This window comes from Malaclemys terrapin, chromosome 12 (assembly GCF_027887155.1).
Source record: "Malaclemys terrapin pileata isolate rMalTer1 chromosome 12, rMalTer1.hap1, whole genome shotgun sequence".
Taxonomy (NCBI): Eukaryota; Metazoa; Chordata; order Testudines; family Emydidae; genus Malaclemys; species Malaclemys terrapin.
The window spans coordinates 48,792,989-48,810,529 of NC_071516.1; the positions used below are offsets into that span (position 1 = coordinate 48,792,989).

At 46.9% G+C, this 17,541-nt stretch overlaps 1 gene segment (V, D, J or C); it reads left to right on the forward strand.

The window, feature by feature from the left end:
- Positions 1-1,871: 1,871 nt before the first annotated feature.
- LOC128846250 (immunoglobulin heavy variable 4-61-like) lies at positions 1,872-3,991 on the forward strand. The segment is given in 3 exon segments: positions 1,872-1,917; positions 2,017-2,361; positions 3,888-3,991. Coding segments are annotated over 3 exon segments (495 nt in total).
- Positions 3,992-17,541: the final 13,550 nt, after the last annotated feature.

A 17,541-nucleotide genomic window follows, 5' to 3' on the forward strand; every position in this document is an offset into this window, starting at 1 on the left:
TTCTGAGGCTGTGGATGGCATTGCGTTCTGTACGGCTGAGGTTATGGGACAAGTGATGTTGTTTGTCCACAATTTCAGCCTGTGCACGTCTGCGGAAACACTCTATGTAGAGGTCCAGTCTGTCATTTCGACCATCAGGAGGAGTCCACGCAGAGTTCCTCTTCTTGTAGTGTTGGTAGGAAGGTTCCTGTGGGTCAGTGCACTGTTCAGTGGTGCGTTGAAAATATTCCTTGAGTCGGAGACGACGAAAGTAGGCTTCCAAATCACCGCAGAACTGTATCATGTTCGTGGGGATGGTGGGACAGAAAGAGAGTCCCCGAGATAGGACAGACTCTTCTGCTGGGCTAAGTGTGTGGTTGGAAAGATTGACAATGTTGTTAGATGAGTTGAGGGTACCATTGTTATAGCCCCCAGTGGCAGGTATTAGTTTAGATAGCTTACAGTCCTTTTTCCTCTGTAGAGAAGTGAAATGTGCATTGTAAATGGCTTGTCTCATTTTTGTAAAGTCCAGCCACGTTGGAGTTTGTGTAGAAGGCTGGTATTGTATGAGAGTCTCCAGTTCTGAGAGCTCATTCTTGATCTTCTCCTGTCTGCTGTACAGGATGCTGATCAGGTGGTTCCTCAGTTTCTTTGAGAGTGTGTGGCACAGTCTCTCACCATACTCAGTGTAGTATGTTGATTGCAATGGATTTTTTACCTTCAGTCCTTTTGGTATGATGTCCATCTGTTTGCATTTGGAGAGGAAGATGATGTCTGTCTGTATCTGTGCAAGTTTTTTGTTGAGGTTGATGGATTTCCACTCCATACGGCTAAATTTAGTGCCTTGCATGTTGTCAAGTATCAGGGGGTAGCCGTGTTAGTCTGTATCTACAAAAACAACAAAGAGTCTGGTGGCACCTTAAAGACTAACAGATTTATTTGGGCATAAGCTTTCGTGAGTATAAACCTCACTTCTTCGGATGCATAGAGTGAAAGCTACAGATGCAGGCATTATATACAGACACATGGAGAGCAGGGAGTTACTTCACAAGTGGTTAACCAGTGTTGACAAGGCCAATTCAATCAGGGTGGATGTAGTCCACTCCCAATAATAGATGAGGAGGTGTCAATTCCAGGAGAGGAAAAGCTGCTTCTGTAGTGAGCCAGCCACTCCCAATCCCTATTCAAGCCCAGATTAATGGTGTTGAATTTGCAAATGAATTTTAGTTCTGCTGTTTCTCTTTGAAGTCTGTTTCTGAAGTTTTTTTGTTCAATGACAGTGACTTTTAAATCTAATAGTGGTGCAGAAACCTTGGCTGCACCATCTCCCATGAGCCGCGGGAGGGCAGCAGTGACCATGCAGCTCTGGGCACTGGCGTGAGAAAAGGCATCAGGATGAATCAAAAATCTGCCATGGGCTTTTAACCCTATAATCTCCTCGCAATGGCACCGCTGGCTTCACGACTGGCTCCACACAGAGACGGCTCAATGCCTGAGCAAACCACAATCAGCTGGATATATGGGTCAGGGCTCGGACTTTCCAAGCATACCTGTGAGTTAAGGCACCCCCTGTCCATTTGGAAATCCAAGCCCGGCCCCTCAGCTAGTGTGTATCGGGGGAGCTTAGCATGTGGCCCACAACCTATATCCACAATGCACAATTGTTGTCTGGGGTGTAAAGGGGACACCTGTCCCTGAGGGGACATCGCCATGTACTGAGCGTTCACCCCCGTCATCTCTTATACCCACCCTGGGAACCCGCATGCAAATCCCTGCCCCGGGGGTTCCTGTTAAATACAAACCCCTGGTTCTAGGAGCCTCAGTCTCTCCCCAGACACAGAACTGCCCGATCCTGCCCACTGGGGAGTTTCCCTCCTTCTTTGAAAGCGAGAATGAAATCTCTGTTGCTTTTCCTTTCCCTGTTCTCTGCCACCTCCTGTAAGTCTCTGTGGGGAAGGAGGGGAATTAGGGACACACGCACACACACACACATATTCATTGGCTAAATCATCCCTGGATTTCTTTCCCTTTTCCCAGGTGTTCTCTCCCAGGTGCAGCTGGTCCAGTCCGGCCCAGGCACGGTGAAGCCCGGAGAGACCCTCACACTGACCTGCGCTGTCTCTGGCTTCTCAGTTAGTAGCAGCGGCTATGATTGGCACTGGATCCGGCAGCCCCCCGGGAAAGGGCTGGAGTGGATGGGACGGGTATATCCGTATAGTAGCAGTGCCACAAACTACGCCCCGTCTCTCCAAGGCCGAATCACCATCTCTGCAGACACCGCCAAGAACCAGTTCTCCCTGCAGCTCCGCTCGCTGACAGCTGCAGACACCGGCACCTATTACTGCGCCCGGAGAGACACAGTGACCCAGAGCAAAGCAGCGAGTGGCACAAAAAGGGGAAGCGGTTTCCAAACAGCCCAGGGAGGGAGCCCACAGTCACAGGGATAGGCGAGCCCATTGAGAGAAACAGATACACACACAGTGCACTGACTATGAACAAAACACATAGAAATTGCTTTGTTTTGTTTTTAATCCATGCTGTATTTACCCAGTTTCTCTGGACACGCCTTGCCTTCCGCAGCCACAGAAATGGTCTCAAACTCACTATTCAAACAAAGGTATTTCTTTCATTTAATGGCTATCGGAGCGGGCAGGGAAAGATTCATGGAATTAAGAGCTACAAAATAATCGCCCGGTGCGGCTGTTCGGGAGCACGTTGTTTGAAAGCAAACAGCCAACACCTCACTCTGGATCTGTGCCTGCACCGTGCTGAGCCGGGTAAATCTCTTCCCCCCCTCAGCCCCTTGATAAATCTCTGTGGGTGAAATTCATCCCCGGGCCGAGAGCCCAGCACCAAGGCCTGACCCCTAGTGAGCCCCACCTAACCACGAAGCGCCCTTTCAATAGTTCACAGGCCTAGTCCTGTCATCTGTGCAGGACCCAACTTCTCTGTTTTTACCGCATTTCCCCTAAGGTGCTGCCTTGTCTGCCTCTGTGCCCCAGATTCAGCCTCATGGAACCAACTCATAACAAAATACAAGTTTACAGAGATCCAAACACAAGGCATAGTTCAAATTTCACAGGAATTTCTCAGTCCCACGCAGACGCTTAGCGATGAACAATCCGGCTTTTCCGCTGCTCTGCCCCACATGGTCCATTGTTAACCTCTGTGAAGCAGAAGGGATGTGGCCTGTTCTGATGTACAGCGTCTCCTGCACTTTCAGAACAGGGGCAGTTTCAGCTCAAATGTCTAGAGTCTACCACAGCTGGTGCATAGAACAGGGGCAGAAGCCGAGTTTGTCCGGTGACCAGTCACAACATAAATAAACTGCTGGTGAGGACTCCACGGGAATGGGTCACAAACACTTCACAGGCTGAACTTTATTCATCTCCGCCCAGCCTCGGTGCATAGAACGTCAAGGTCACTTACTGAGCCGTTCCCTGGCTTAGAACAAGGGGTGCAGGGACCCAACTCCCAGAGTCCCGCAAACAGCTCCTCCCCTCGCCCCGCTGCCATGGGGTCTCACGGTAGCGCAGACACTCTTCTGCGTGGGGTGTGTGTTTGATCTCCCATTAGTTCTCGGGGCATGTGTTTGTTGTGGCCTCTTCCCTCACTGTTCCCTCTTCTCACCCCTCCCACAGGGGCCTGGTCGCAGATGTTCTGACCCAGGCGGGTCCCGAAGTGAAGCAGCCCGGAGCATCCACCCCGCTGAACTGCGCCGGGACCGGGTTTAATCCCAAGGACCGGGGGCTCCACAGGAACTGGGAAGGGGGTTGGGGTGGCTGCTGAGTTACCACAAGCCATCAGTGGCCACCTGCTCCTCCCCCACCCTCCAAGGGTGATTCACACCCCCCATCTGTTTGTTTTCCTCATCTCTCTTATCTGATCTTATCTGTTTTCCTCTTCAGGCATGGCTACGCTGGAAACTTCAAAGCGCTGTCGCGGGAACGCTCCCAGCAGCGCTTTGAAGTACGAGAGCTCTCCCGGCACTCCTGGTAATCCACCTCTATGAAGGGAATAGCTCTGAGAGCTGGGAGCTTGTCTACACTAGCACTTTAATGCACTCAGACTTGCTGCGCTCAGGGGGGTGATTTCTCTATATGTCCCTCCTTCACCCTGCTTTGCCACCAAACTAAGCTGGAGAAGACAGGCAGGAAGCATGAGCCAGAGACCCAAGGTGGAACTGGAACTAGAATTTTTCACACCATGGTTTTGCCACAGTTTGCACACACCTAACATAGGCTAATTGTGCTCCCTGAACACGCTGCTTCATTTGCAAAGCCACTAGGGATCTGGAATAGCCAATGCCACGTTCTGCAGGAAGCGGGAAATGCGGCCACAAGGCCTAAATTCACAGGCAGAGTGTGGGAATTCCCTGTACAAAAGCTATTGGATTCAGCTGTATCCAAACTCCCAGTTTCTTGTACGTGCCCATTCATAATAAAATATCCCATGTACAGAGATCATCTCCATTTAACAATTGCCTGTTTTAAAATAATCCTGGTTTTCTGAGCCCACAGAAATTTAACACCCCTGTTGTCTGGTTTATTGATGCGCGAGACAGTCATTCTGTGCCTCTGTGTTTCAATAAATCCGTTTATACTGAAATCACATTCAAGATTACAACTGGGCAGGAAGCCACCTGTCTCACAAGCCGCGTCAACATGTCACATCACATCATTTTCCTTCCTTCAGCCCACGTCTGCAAAAGTTTGGCCACTAACTTAGAGGGGCAAAGTGTAGCAGGGGAATCATTTAATGTGAAAGGAGTCAGACCTGGGGTATCACAAAATGTGGGGAGAGCTCAGACAGGCTGAATGGTCCATCCCAGCACAGCTGCCTTTACTACATATTTACAGAGACTCAGCTGTGAAGTGATGACTCCTGGTCCCATTGAAGTCAAAGGTAGAACTCCCATTGGCTCAACGGGACTGGGAGTTACTCCCCAATAACGGAAAGATGTGTCCGACTCAGAACAGAGGCACAAGAGGACAGAACTATGTTTGCATGTGCAAAAGGAGGGATTTTGGGATATGTCATATCACCGTGTTGTGTAATTAAATCAGAATTGCTGAATCTATGTAGGATTCATCCTCATATCTCATACCTCCATTTCTCCAACTGCAAACACCTGCACTGAAATTTCAAGCAATGCCCCAGAATTTTCCTGATTCAGGGGTATGAACACAGGGCACCATCCAGTTAACACTGAATTAACAGCAGTTTGCGGTGCGACTTTTCCCCTTTCACTTTCATGGGCTTTCCATCGTTCCTGAGAGGTATGTGTGGCAGGGTGTTAAGGGGCACTTTATGTAGTTCGAGGCCGACTGCCCGCCTCTCTATGCAGTTCTGCTGCAGCCTTCACCCCGAGCCGCTCCTGCCACCCCACAAACTGCTTCGCTCTACCAACCGCTCTGCTCCGCTCCTCTAGCCATCCCCATAAACTGCACAGCTCCACTGTGCTCGCCATTCCCTGGGCCGCTCCAATTGTCCCACAAACTGCTCTACTCTGCTCAGCCAGCAGCAATATAGCTTCAGGCTCCCCCATGGTTAACACAGCACTCAGTGATCTCAGCTCTTAGTAACTTTAGCTCTTTAGTGATTTCAGCTTGTAGTAGTGGAGCCCCAGTAGTGGTGCACCATCTACCCTAGGTGAATTTCACATAGTAGCCTGTAACTAGACTCTCAATAGAATCAAAACTAGCTCTGCTATTCAACAGTGCAGAGAGAAGATGGTGCAATCCGCATTTCAGACCCTCAAAGGAGGTCCCATAGCATCAGCTACAAATACCTATCCCCATTCCCTCTCAATTCACTGGGTTGTGAAACTCATGTCCCTTGTCTAGCGAGTGCTACTTAGGTGATGGTGAGACCCTCTGTCAAAAAACAGTTTTATTGTCCTTGATTCACATAATCATGGTAACAACACTCTATTCCTCCTGCCCCAATAACAGAGAAACTGGGGATCCCACAGCAGCCAAAGTGACCATTTTGGGCTGCCGTGGGCTTATGCTAGGCGGAGTGGGTGTGCCTATGGAAACAAGATCAGCCCCTGGAGTTCTTTTCCACACTCACCATAATTTACCACCAGATGTCAGGGTAGAGCTCATCCTGACTCTGCTTACAATTGGCATTTCAAGAAACAACTAACAATTTTGTTGCCTCAGGGTTATGAACACAGGGCCTGACAAGGCTCGCCTTGCACTCAACAGGAGGGTTTCCGTGGAGTTGGGAAAGGTTTTGCGTCAGGCTCCAAACGAATTTAAGACACTTTCCTTATACTAGACATTTCTTGCCCAAGTTAGTCATGGCACCCAACCAGCTGTTCCTCATGGGAAGGAATGTCCATCCATTGCTGTATCGCGGAACGGCCCAAGGCCAAATGAAGGTAATTGATAGACTAATTCCATTCATGTCAGTGATCTTTGCATCACACCCAGAGTAATAGATTTTTTTCTCTCAGATACACATATGTCCCCCTATCCCCTGGTCACCATCATATCTGAGCACCTCATACTTTTTATCTCATCTATCCACCCTGCACCCCGGAGAGGGAGGAAAGTTTGATCATCCCCATTTCACAGTCTGAATACTGAGGTACACCTATGGGAGTTAGGCGCCTTGGTGCTTCAGAAAATGTACACTGATGCCTCAGTACTTGGAAAAATCCGGTCCCAGGTGACATCCTCAGTGACACAGGAAAGTCTGGGACAGAGCAGAGAACCCAGCCTGGGTGTGCACAGCCCCAGGTGAGCACCCTGAGCCCTGAATGTTCCTCCCTCACTTCCTTGGGCCATTTTCTGAATCCCCAGGCAGATAAATTGGACTCGTTAAGTGAGGAAGTTTTATGTGTCATAAGAAGGGTGGTATGCAAATAGGGGTGACAGTTTCCTGTTTAAATCTGTGCCTCTCTCTGCCCAGGCTGCACCTGGAGAGACAATCCACAGCCCCCTGGGTCTATGCAGTTACCAGCCAGTCCCTGAAAACTTTCCCCTCCGGCACCAGGGAAAATCAGACTTTGGCTCCTTTTAGTTTTTATTGCTGCGGCTTTGGAAAGTATTTTCTTCCCAATGCAACTACTGAAGGGCGAGAGATTTTTCTATGTGTAATACTGCAACGTCTGTGATTTATAACACAGCTTTATTCGGTGGTCTCATGCTCTTTATTGGAGAATGTGGTGCATGTGGTCAGTCCCTTTTTGAAGTAAATTCTCTCCTTCAATCTGCTGCTGATTTTAGATTTTCATAGAATCATCGAACTGGAAGGGACCTCGAGAGGTCATCAAGTCCAGTCCCCTGCCCTCATGGCAGGACCAGCACCATCTTCTAGAACATCCCTGACAGGTGTTTATCTAACCTGCTCTTAAAAATCTCCAATGATGGAGAGTCCACAACCACCCTAGGTAATTTATTCCAGTGTCTAACCACTCTGACAGTTAGGAAGTTTTTCTTTATATCCAACCTAAATCCCCCTTGCTGCAATTTAAGTCCATTGCTTCTTGTCCTATCATCATCCTATCATCTGTAAGATAGCTAATGTAACACCAATATTTAAAAAGGGTTCTAGAAGTGATTCCAGCAATTACAGACTGGTAAGTCTAATGTCACTACCGGGCAAATTAGTTGAAAGCATAGTAAAGAATAAAATTGTCAGACACATAGAAGAACATAAATTGTTGGGCTAAAGTCAACATGGTTTCTGTAAAGGGAAATCATGTCTAACTAAATTATTAGAATTCTTTGAAGGGGTCAACAAACAGTTGGACAAGGGGGATCCAGTGGACATAGTGGATTTAGATTTCCAGAAAGCCTTTGACAAGGTCCCTCACCAAAGGTTCTTATGTAAATTAAGCTGTCATGGGATAAGAGGGGAAATCCTTTCATGGATTAAGAACTGGTTAAAAGACAGGGAACAAAGGGTAGGAATAAATGGTCAATTTTCAGAATGGAGAGGGGTAACTAGTGGTGTCCCCCAAGAGTCAGTCCTAGGACCAATCCCATTCAACTTATTCATAAATGATCTGGAGAAAGGGGTAAACAGTGAGGTGGCAAAGTTTGCAGATGATACTAAACTGCTCAAGATAGTTAAGACCAAAGCAGACTGTGCAGAACTTTAAAAAGATCTGACAAACCAACAAAATGGCAAATGAAATTTAATGTGGATAAATGTAAAGTAATGCACATTGGAAAAAATAACTCCAACTATACCTACAATATGATGGGGGCTAATTTTGCTACAACTAATCTTGGAGTCATCGTGGATAGTTCTCTGAAGACATCCACGCAGTGTGCAGCGGCAGTCAAAAAAGCAAACAGGATGTTTGGAATAATTAAAAAAGGGATGGAGAATAAGATGGAGAATATCTTATTGCCCTTATATAGATCCATGGTATGCCCACATCTTGAATACTGTGTACAGATGTGGTATCCTCATCTCAAAAAAGATATACTGGCATTAGAAAAGGTTCAGAGAAGGGCAACTAAAATGATTAGGGGTTTGGAACAGGTCCCATATGAGGAGAGATTAAAGAGGCTAGGAATTTTCAGCTTGGAAAGAAGGAGACTAAGGGGGGTATCATAGAGGTATATAAAATCATGAGTGGTGTGGAGAAAGTGAATAAGGCAAGTTATAAGTGAATAAAGAAAAGTTATTTACTTGTTCCCATAATATAAGAACTAGGGGCCACCACATGAAATTAATGGGCAGCAGATTTAAAACAAATAAAAGGAAGTTCTTCACACAGCACACAGTCAACCTGTGGAACTCCTTGCCTGAGGAGGTTGTGAAAGCTAGGACTATAACAGTGTTTAAAAGAGAACTAGATAAATTCATGGAGGTTAAGTCTATTAATGGCTATTAGCCAGGATGGGTAAGGAATGGTGTCCCTAGCCTCTGTTTGTCAGAGGGTGGAGATGGATGGCAGGAGAGAGATCACTTGATCATTACCTGTTAGGTTCACTCCTGCTGGGACCCCTGGCATTGACCACTGTTGGCAGACAGGATACTGGGCTGGATGGACTTTTGGTCTGACCCAGTATGGCCGTTCTTATGTTAAGGAGAATAAATTTGCTCCCTCATCCTTGTAACAACCTTTTAGGTACTTGAAAACTGTTATCATGTCCCCTCTCAATCTCCTCTTTTCCAGACTAAACAAACCCAATTCTTTCAATCTTCCCCCATGGGTCACGTTTTCTAGACCTTTAATCATTTTTGTTGCTCTTCTCTGGACTTTCTCCAATTTGTCCACATCTTTCCTGAAATGTGGTGCCCAGAACTGGACACAATACTCCAGGTGAGGCCTAACCAGCGTGCAGTAGAGCAGAAGAATTACTTCTCGTGTCTTGCTTACAACACTCCTACTAATACATCCCAGAATGCTGTTTCCTTTTTTTGCAACAGCGTTACACTGTTGACTCATATTTAGCTTGTGGTCCACTATGACCCCTAGATCCCTTTTCACAGTACTCTTTCCTAGGCACTCATTTCCCATTCTCATTTCCCAGGCATCTGATTGTTCCTTCCTAAATGGAGTACTTTCCATTTGTCCTTATTGAGTTTCATCCTATTTACCTCAGACCATTTCTCCAGTTTCTCCAGATCATTTTGAATTTTCATCCTATCCTCCGAAGTACTTGCAACCCCTCCCAGCTTGGTATCATCTGCAAACTTTATAAGTGTACTCTCTATGCCATGATTTAAATCGCTTCTGAAAACATTGAAAAGAACCGGACCAAGAACTCATCCCTGTGGAACTGGTTAAAAGATAGGAAACAAAGGGTAGGAATAAATGGTCAGTTTTCAGAATGGGGAGAGGTAAATAGTGGTGTCCCCCAGGGGTCTGTACTGGGCCCAGTCCTATTAAACATATTCATAAATGATCTGGAAAAAGGGGTAAACAGTGAGGTGGCAAAATTTGCAGATGATACGAAATTACTAAAGATAGTGAAGACCCAGACTGCAAAGTGCTACAAAAAGATCTCTCAAAACTGGGTGATTGAGCAACCAAATGGCAGATAAAATTCAATGTTGATAAATGCAAAGTAATGCACATTGGAAAACATAATCCCAACTATACATAGTGTTGTGGAAAAAGTCACCCACACATCATTTTGATCAGAGACTCAAGCCTGAAGCCCGTTTATTGCAATACATACCAATGCGTTGGGGGTAGCAGTTAGACACCACTCCCCCGATCTGGAGTACACTTTGACTTTTTAATGCCGAAAACGGCAAACATATTACAAGTTACACATCATTTAAGAGAATAGGAGAGTTAGGGTCTTTCCGCCCTTCTCGGCACCCCTTTCGCAATTTTCTTGGAATAGGGCGCTATTTGAGTGGAGGGCCTCTTGGTGGTTTCTGATACTGGCATTGTCTTGCTTCATTTGGGGTTCCTATCATGCAAGTGTTCCAGTCAGGGTGCAGTTTACAGAAAGGGAGTTCATGCACTTGGAGAAAGGGAGCTTTAGGGGCACTTAAACGAGAGGCATGATTGGTTGTTTTCTTAACTATAATCTTACTTATTACTTCACACAAACGATTATTATATTTCACCAGCAGTAAACACACACGCTATTATTATTGCTGCTGGGGCTTTTCGTTCTGTTCCACCTCGGCCTCCCCCTCCCTCCTCTGGTCATAACCCTTGACTGTCACTGACAGGGAGCACAACACTTAGCTTGGTTCAGGCTTGTGGCCTGCAGGGCGGGCCTATGTTGATCTAAGGCTTAAACTAATAGGGCTGGCTAGATTTTTTTCCCCACAATAGAAAATGATGGGGTCTAAATTGCCACTCAAGAAAGCTTATGCCCAAATACATTTGTTAGTCTTTAAGGTGCCACAGGACTCCTCATTGTTTTTATTTATTTATTTTAAATAAGGGAGTGTTATTTACTCCTTCTCATAACACAAGAACTACGGGTCACCAAATGAAAGTAATAGACACCAGGTTTCAAACAAACAAAGGGAAGTATTTCTTCATACAACACAGTCAACCTGTGAAACTCTTTGTCAGAGGATGTTGTGAAGGCCAAGACTATAACAGGGTGCAAAAAAGAACTAGATAAGTTCATGGAGGATAGGTCCAACAATGGCTATTAGCCAGGATGGGCAGGGAGGTGTCCCTAGCTTATGTTTGCCACAAGCTGGGAATGGGAGACAGAGAAAGATAACTTAATGATTACTTTTTCTGTTCATTCCTTCTAGGGCACCTGGCATTGGCCATTGTCAGAAGACAGACCACTGGGCTAGATGGACCTTTGGTCGGACACAATATGGCCGTTCTTATGTTCTTATGGTCATATTTGAATGTGGCCCTTATCAGACACCAAAGTAAAAATAAACACAACCTCTGGGACAGTTACAGATTCATAGAATTAAAGGTCGGAAAGGAGCAGTATGATACTCTAGTCAGATCACCTGCATAATACAGGCCATAAATCCTCAACCAGATTAATTGGGGTTCAGTCTAGCACCCTGTTTACTTCAGCATGCTGGGATTCCGCTTCCTTCCACCACTGTCAGAGATACAGTCAAGCCGAAGGGCCCTGATCTCTCAGCTTTTAGCACTAGAACCCACCAAGTTTGCTTGTTTTGTTTGTTTGCTTTTCTGGTTAGTTGAATAATTTTTCAGATAAAACTGCCTTTTTCTGGCACAAGGAGCATTTTCATAGGAGCAAAAAAATCTTGGATTAAAAGAATAAATAAGCCCCCAAATTTTTATTTTCTGCTTTAAAGGATAGTACAAAAGGGGGGGTCAGTGAGAGGGGTGGGGGCTGCAGAGTCCCCTTCTCCATTCCCCACTGGGGGAGCAATGAGAAAACAGCACAGCCTTGGAGAGAAGACTGAAGAGGGGCTTTGGGGTTGGAAAACATAATTTTTTAAACTCTGTACCTACATAAATGGCTCGTTTGTATATGGAACTTGCAGGTGAGCTTTAACTCCGCCTCTTCTACAGTCTCCGGGTTCCACTTCAGCGCTGGGTCCGTCAGGCTCCTGGGAAGCGTCTGCAGTGGGTCTCCAGGGCGCAGTATACATGAAACTGTTCCCATTACACTGATTCAGCCAAAATGCGATTCGTTGTCTCCCGAGACAATCCCAGCAACCCTCTGTATTTACAAAGGAGCAGCAGGAGAGCGGAAGACACCGCCCGGTATCACTGTGTGAGAGACTAGACCACAGTGACAAAGCCCATCACCGAAACCAACAGCAGGTTAACATCGTGTTTGGCTCTTAAAATGGCCGAATTTAAGAAAAGACAGGAACCAACCCCAACAGCCAACACAAAGGCACTGATTTGTGCTCAGTTTTATTTTACAGAATCCCCGTATGAATTGGAAGTGGAGTCGGAATGGGAACGGGAATAGAAGTGTGAACATGAATATGAATATCAATCCTGAATAAAAATCTCCCTTCAGTGCTGCCTGAAGCCTCCCCAGATACTGACCCCCCTGACCGGACGTTGCGTGGCCCCTGTGCGCGTGGAACGGGGCTCCAGAGCTGAGTCCCCCCAATCCCCAATATCCCCTCACAATAGCCAGGCCCTCAGTTCCTGGGTGAGGAAATACAGTCACTGCAGGGAGCTGGTCATTCCTCCCAGGGGTCCGAAAGTGTCAGGAGGACCCAGCGCCCTGTGCCCGGCGCTGCACAGACACACAGGACGGGACAGTCTGACTCCTGCACCCAGAGCCCTAGGGCAAGTCAGTCAGATCACTGGCAGCAGGAGTGTGTGTCTCTTATAAAGCGGGGGTATGCAAATGAGGGAGACAGTTTCCTGTTTAAATCTGTGCCTCTCTCTGCCCAGGCTGCACCCGGAGACACAATCCGCAGCCCCTGGGTCTGTGCAGTGACCAGCCAGTCCCCTGAGAACTTTCCCTCCAGCACCCGGGAAAATGGGATTTTTGCTCCTTGTAATTTTCGCTGTAGCAGCTTTGGAAGGTATTTTCCTCCTCTGAATAACTGGCAGTGAGAAGAATATTACTGCTGTTTTTTAGATCGATATTTACAACTTGTCTTTATTCCCAGGTGTCCGGTCCCAGGCGCTGGTGGAGTCTGGAGGGGATGTGAAAAAGCCCGGAGACTCTCTCCGCCTCTCCTGCAAAGCCTCCGGCTTCACCTTCAGCAGCTATCCTATGAGCTGGGTTAGACAGGCTCCCGGGAAGGGACTGGAATGGGTCGCTTATATAAGCAGCAGTGGGAGTACTATACACTACCTTGATTCAGTGAAAGGCCGATTCACCATCTCCAGGGATAATTCCAGGAGTGAGCTGTATCTACAAATGACCGGCCTGAAGCCCGAGGACACCGCCCGCTATTACTGTGCGAGAGACACAGTGAGGGGAAGCAGGTCTGAGCTCAGACAAAAACCTCTCCCTGCAGTAATCAGAGAAGCACTTTGGTGTTGGGGGCGCCCAAGGCCTGTCAGTGAAAATGAGATCAGTGATGGGAAAGGGACTGGCAGCAACAAACCCTTTTATTGTTATTGCTATTCCTCTTCTTTGATTGTACGCAAGGTGAAGGAATTTATACAGTTCCCGCAAAGGACAGAACATTCTTAGTTGGGTCCCTTCCTCTTTCTTTCCTCTCCAGGGGACAAATTCTGAGCCCCCACACAACCTCCCGGGGAGTCACAGATCCATAGACATTAAGGCCGGAGCGGAGCAGGATGAGAAACTAGTCTGAGCTGCTGCATAATACAGGCCATAGAGCCTCAACCTGGTTCATTCCGGTTCCATCTAGGACCCTCTTGAATTCACCGTTCCGGGATTCCACTCGGTATCACCCTGTCAGTGACACATTCCCGCAGAAGGGCCGGGATCTCTCAGCTTTTCGCACTAGAACCCACCAAGTTTCTTTGTGCGTTTCCTTTGTTTTCTGCTTCTTTGTCTGGTTAGTTGAATTATTTTCCACCTATGGTGGCTTTTCTGGCACAAGGAGAATTTTCCTAGGAGAAAAAATACCCAGGATTAAATGAATAAATAACTAACCCCTCCAAAATATTCATTTTCTGGTTTTAATAATAACACAAAAACAGGGGTCAGTGAGAGAAAGAGAGGGGGGCTGCAGAGTCCGCTTTTCCCATCCACTACTGGGGGGGAAGCAATGAGCAAACCCCACAGCACAGCCTTCGTTTGACTCTCTCCTTCTGTTGTTGTCTTTTAATACAAGAATTGTGTTGGTTTGAAAACAATCTCTATTCTATCAAGTGAAAGGAAGAAGAGCCCTGCAAAGCAACAGACAGTTATGTTAAGACCCCTTCTTACATCACGTGCACCAATCACCTCCGAGCATTACAAGCACTGCAATCCCGAGCATAGCAACAAATATTAGTGGCTTTCAGCTTCAAATTGCTGCCTCAAGGCATCCCTGATCCTTATGGCCCCGCGCTGGGCCCCTCTAACAGCCCTGGTCTCTGGGGGTTCGAACTCAGCCTCTGGGCACTGACCCTCAGCGGTTCAGCCCTGAGTGAAGCTTTCCCCCTTCCCTTCACAGATATTATGGCGCGTACAGCACGCGGCTATAAGCACAGGGATATTGTCATTGGCCAGGTCCAGCTTCCCATACAGGCATTGCCAGTGGGCTTTTAAATGGCCAAATGCACCCTCCACAGTCATTCTGCACATGCTCAGCCTGTTGTAGAACCGCACCGCTCCTTGCTGCTGTCAAGTTGCCTCACGTATGGCTTCATAAGCCACAGCATTAAGGGGTAGGCAGGGTCTCCCAGGATCACAATGGGCATTTCAACTTCCCCTACAGTGATCTTCTGGTCCGGGCAAAAAGTCCCTGCTTGCAGCTTCATGAACAGGCCAGTGTTCTAAAAGATTTGTGCATCAAGCACCTTTCCGGATCAGTCTGCGTTAATGTCTGTGAAACGTCCCTGGTGATCCAACGTGTCTGGAGAACCATAGAGAAATACCGCTTGCGATTAATGTACTCTGTGGCTAGGTGGTCTGGTGCCAGAATTGGAATATGCATGCCATCTATCACCCCTCTGCAGTTAGGGAAACCCATTTGTGCAAAGCCAGACACAATGTCACGCACGTTGCCCAGAGTCATGGTCTTTTGGAGCAGAATGTGATTAATGGCCCTGCACACTTCCATCAACACGACTCCAACGATTGACTTTCCCACTCCAAACTGGTGAGCGACTGATTGGTAGCAGTCTGGAGTAGTCAGCTTCCACAGTGCTATCTCCACGCACATCTCTAGAGACAGGGCAGCTCTCATTCTTGTGTCCTTGCGCTGCAGGGCTGGGGCGAGCTCATCACACAGTCCCATGAATGTGGCTTTCCTCATCCGAAAGTTCTGCAGCCACTGCTCATCATCCCAGACGTGCATGACGATGTGATCCCACCACTCAGTGCTTGTTTCCCGAGCCCAAAAGCGGCGTTCCACTGTGGTCAGCATGTCCGTGAATGCCACAAGCAATCTAGTGTCGTAGCTACTACGTGTAGCAAGATCAATGTCACACTCCTCTTGCCTTTGTAGTTTAAGGAATAACTGCACTGCCACTCGTGACGTGTATGTGTTAGTGAGAGTGAGCAGCACACTGATCAGTTCAGGATCCATTCCTGCGGCCCAGAAGAGGCAGGACGTGCAGTACACAAACCTTTGACAGGTGGTGCTAATTGCGGACAGAAGCGCAGGGATTGCTGGGATGCGAAGCAATGTATCACAGGGCATTGGGACTGGACCCAGGATGCTCCGCGACCCCCTCACACCTTTCCACAAGTCTTAGCGGCAGAAGAGAAAGAGACGCTCTGTGGGATAGCTGCCCAGAATGCACCGCTCTGAACACCACTGCAAGTGCCACAAGTGTGAACACGCTATTGCACAGGCAGCTGTCAGTGTGAACACACAACAGCAGTTTCCCTTCGGTGCTCTCTGAGTGGTGCTGTAACTGCTGGTGCTGTAACTTTGTCAGTGCAGACGTGCCCTTAGTGTGTAACACAAATGGCTTATCAAAATCATGTTGGACTAAAACAGGATGTTTCTCTGTAAGGTTCATTATGGAACTAACAAGGTGATTGAATTTCTTTACAAACCCAAGGTAAAACTTCGTTAGACCAGTAGTGGATTGGACCTGCTCTTGTAGCATAATTCTTGTATGTCTCATGTGATCTTGCCATAAGCTAATGAAAATAGCTCATTTATTTATACAAGTTCTGGCTAATGTTCGGAACCCAATTAATATCAAGTCAATGTAGATATTAATGTTCCCCATAGTGTAGGAATCTTGGCATTTAGCCATAGAAGAACGATGGTAATGTGCCTCAGTTTCCCTTTTCATACAGCACATTAGGTCTGCAATATATTTTCTCCTATGTACAGTTTCAAGACTAGTTCCAGGCACTAACTGTGAAATATCAGTATCACAAGGTCTTTTAACATAAACTGTGCTCCTATGTATCACTCCCAACATGTTCAAGGGTTTTTCCAGAAGATTAGGCACATTGTACATTTTACAGTGTTTGGTATCAGCAACACATTAGTCACAAGAGTGAACATTAGCATTAATATGAGCATTAAATCCATTACAAGTGGACATTGCCAATCATTTTTGCAATGACATGCCTTTGGCTCAGTACCATTGGGGTTTTGGCATTTTAGGGTTAACAGGTGGCTTTTATTTCAAAGGTTTAGGCTAGGTCTACATTAAGGGGGGGGGTCGATTTAAGATACACAAATTCAGCTACGCGAATAGCGTAGCTGAATTCGGCATAGTCTATTCAACTTACCCCCTGTAAGGACAGCGGCAAATCAACCGCCGCGGCTCCCCCGTCAATGGTGCTTATTCCGCCTGACGAGGTGGGAGTAAGCGCGTTGATTTGGGGATCGATTTATCCGTCTAGATGAGATGCAATAAATCGATCCCCGAGAGATCGATTTTTACCTGCTGATCCGGACGGGTAGTATAGACTGTCCCGTAGTCTTTCCCTTCCTCCCTGTTCTGGGGGGGTCAAAATCTGAGCTCTTTTGTGTAACAGAATCCATTGTCTGGCTGGGTGTGTCCTCTTTGCTAACGGCTATAGGCAAGTTTTTCTCCCCCCATGTCTGTCAGGCAATTTGCATCAACACAGACACTAGTTTGTTGACTAGTTTTCAGATTCTTAACTAATACCAATTCCAACGCTGGACTCTGTCTTAAAGAGATACTGTCCATTTTTTCACTAGCATATTAGACCCAAGGTTCTTTTTCCTTTCCATCACCAACCTCTGTTTCCACATGGAATCCGATGTTAAGTCCACTAAGAGACTATAAGACATATCCCAAGCATTTAGAGATGAGAGTTTGCCTGACATCCCCTCTACTCTCACGAGATTAACTGCACAGCTGTCCTGCTCTGCAGACTCAGCTACGCAGGCTTCTCTCTGAACCTGAGACACAGACTGTTCACTCACAGAATCAACATGTTGACATTCCTGCTCCAACAACATTGTTTCCCCAACAGGCTGGCCAAGCTCAGCCACTGGGTTATAGGGCTGTTCAAACTCCTTAACAATTTTTATTCCATCTGAGGCCTTTTAGGCTCTCCACACTGGATTTTTCTAAAGCAAGGTTGT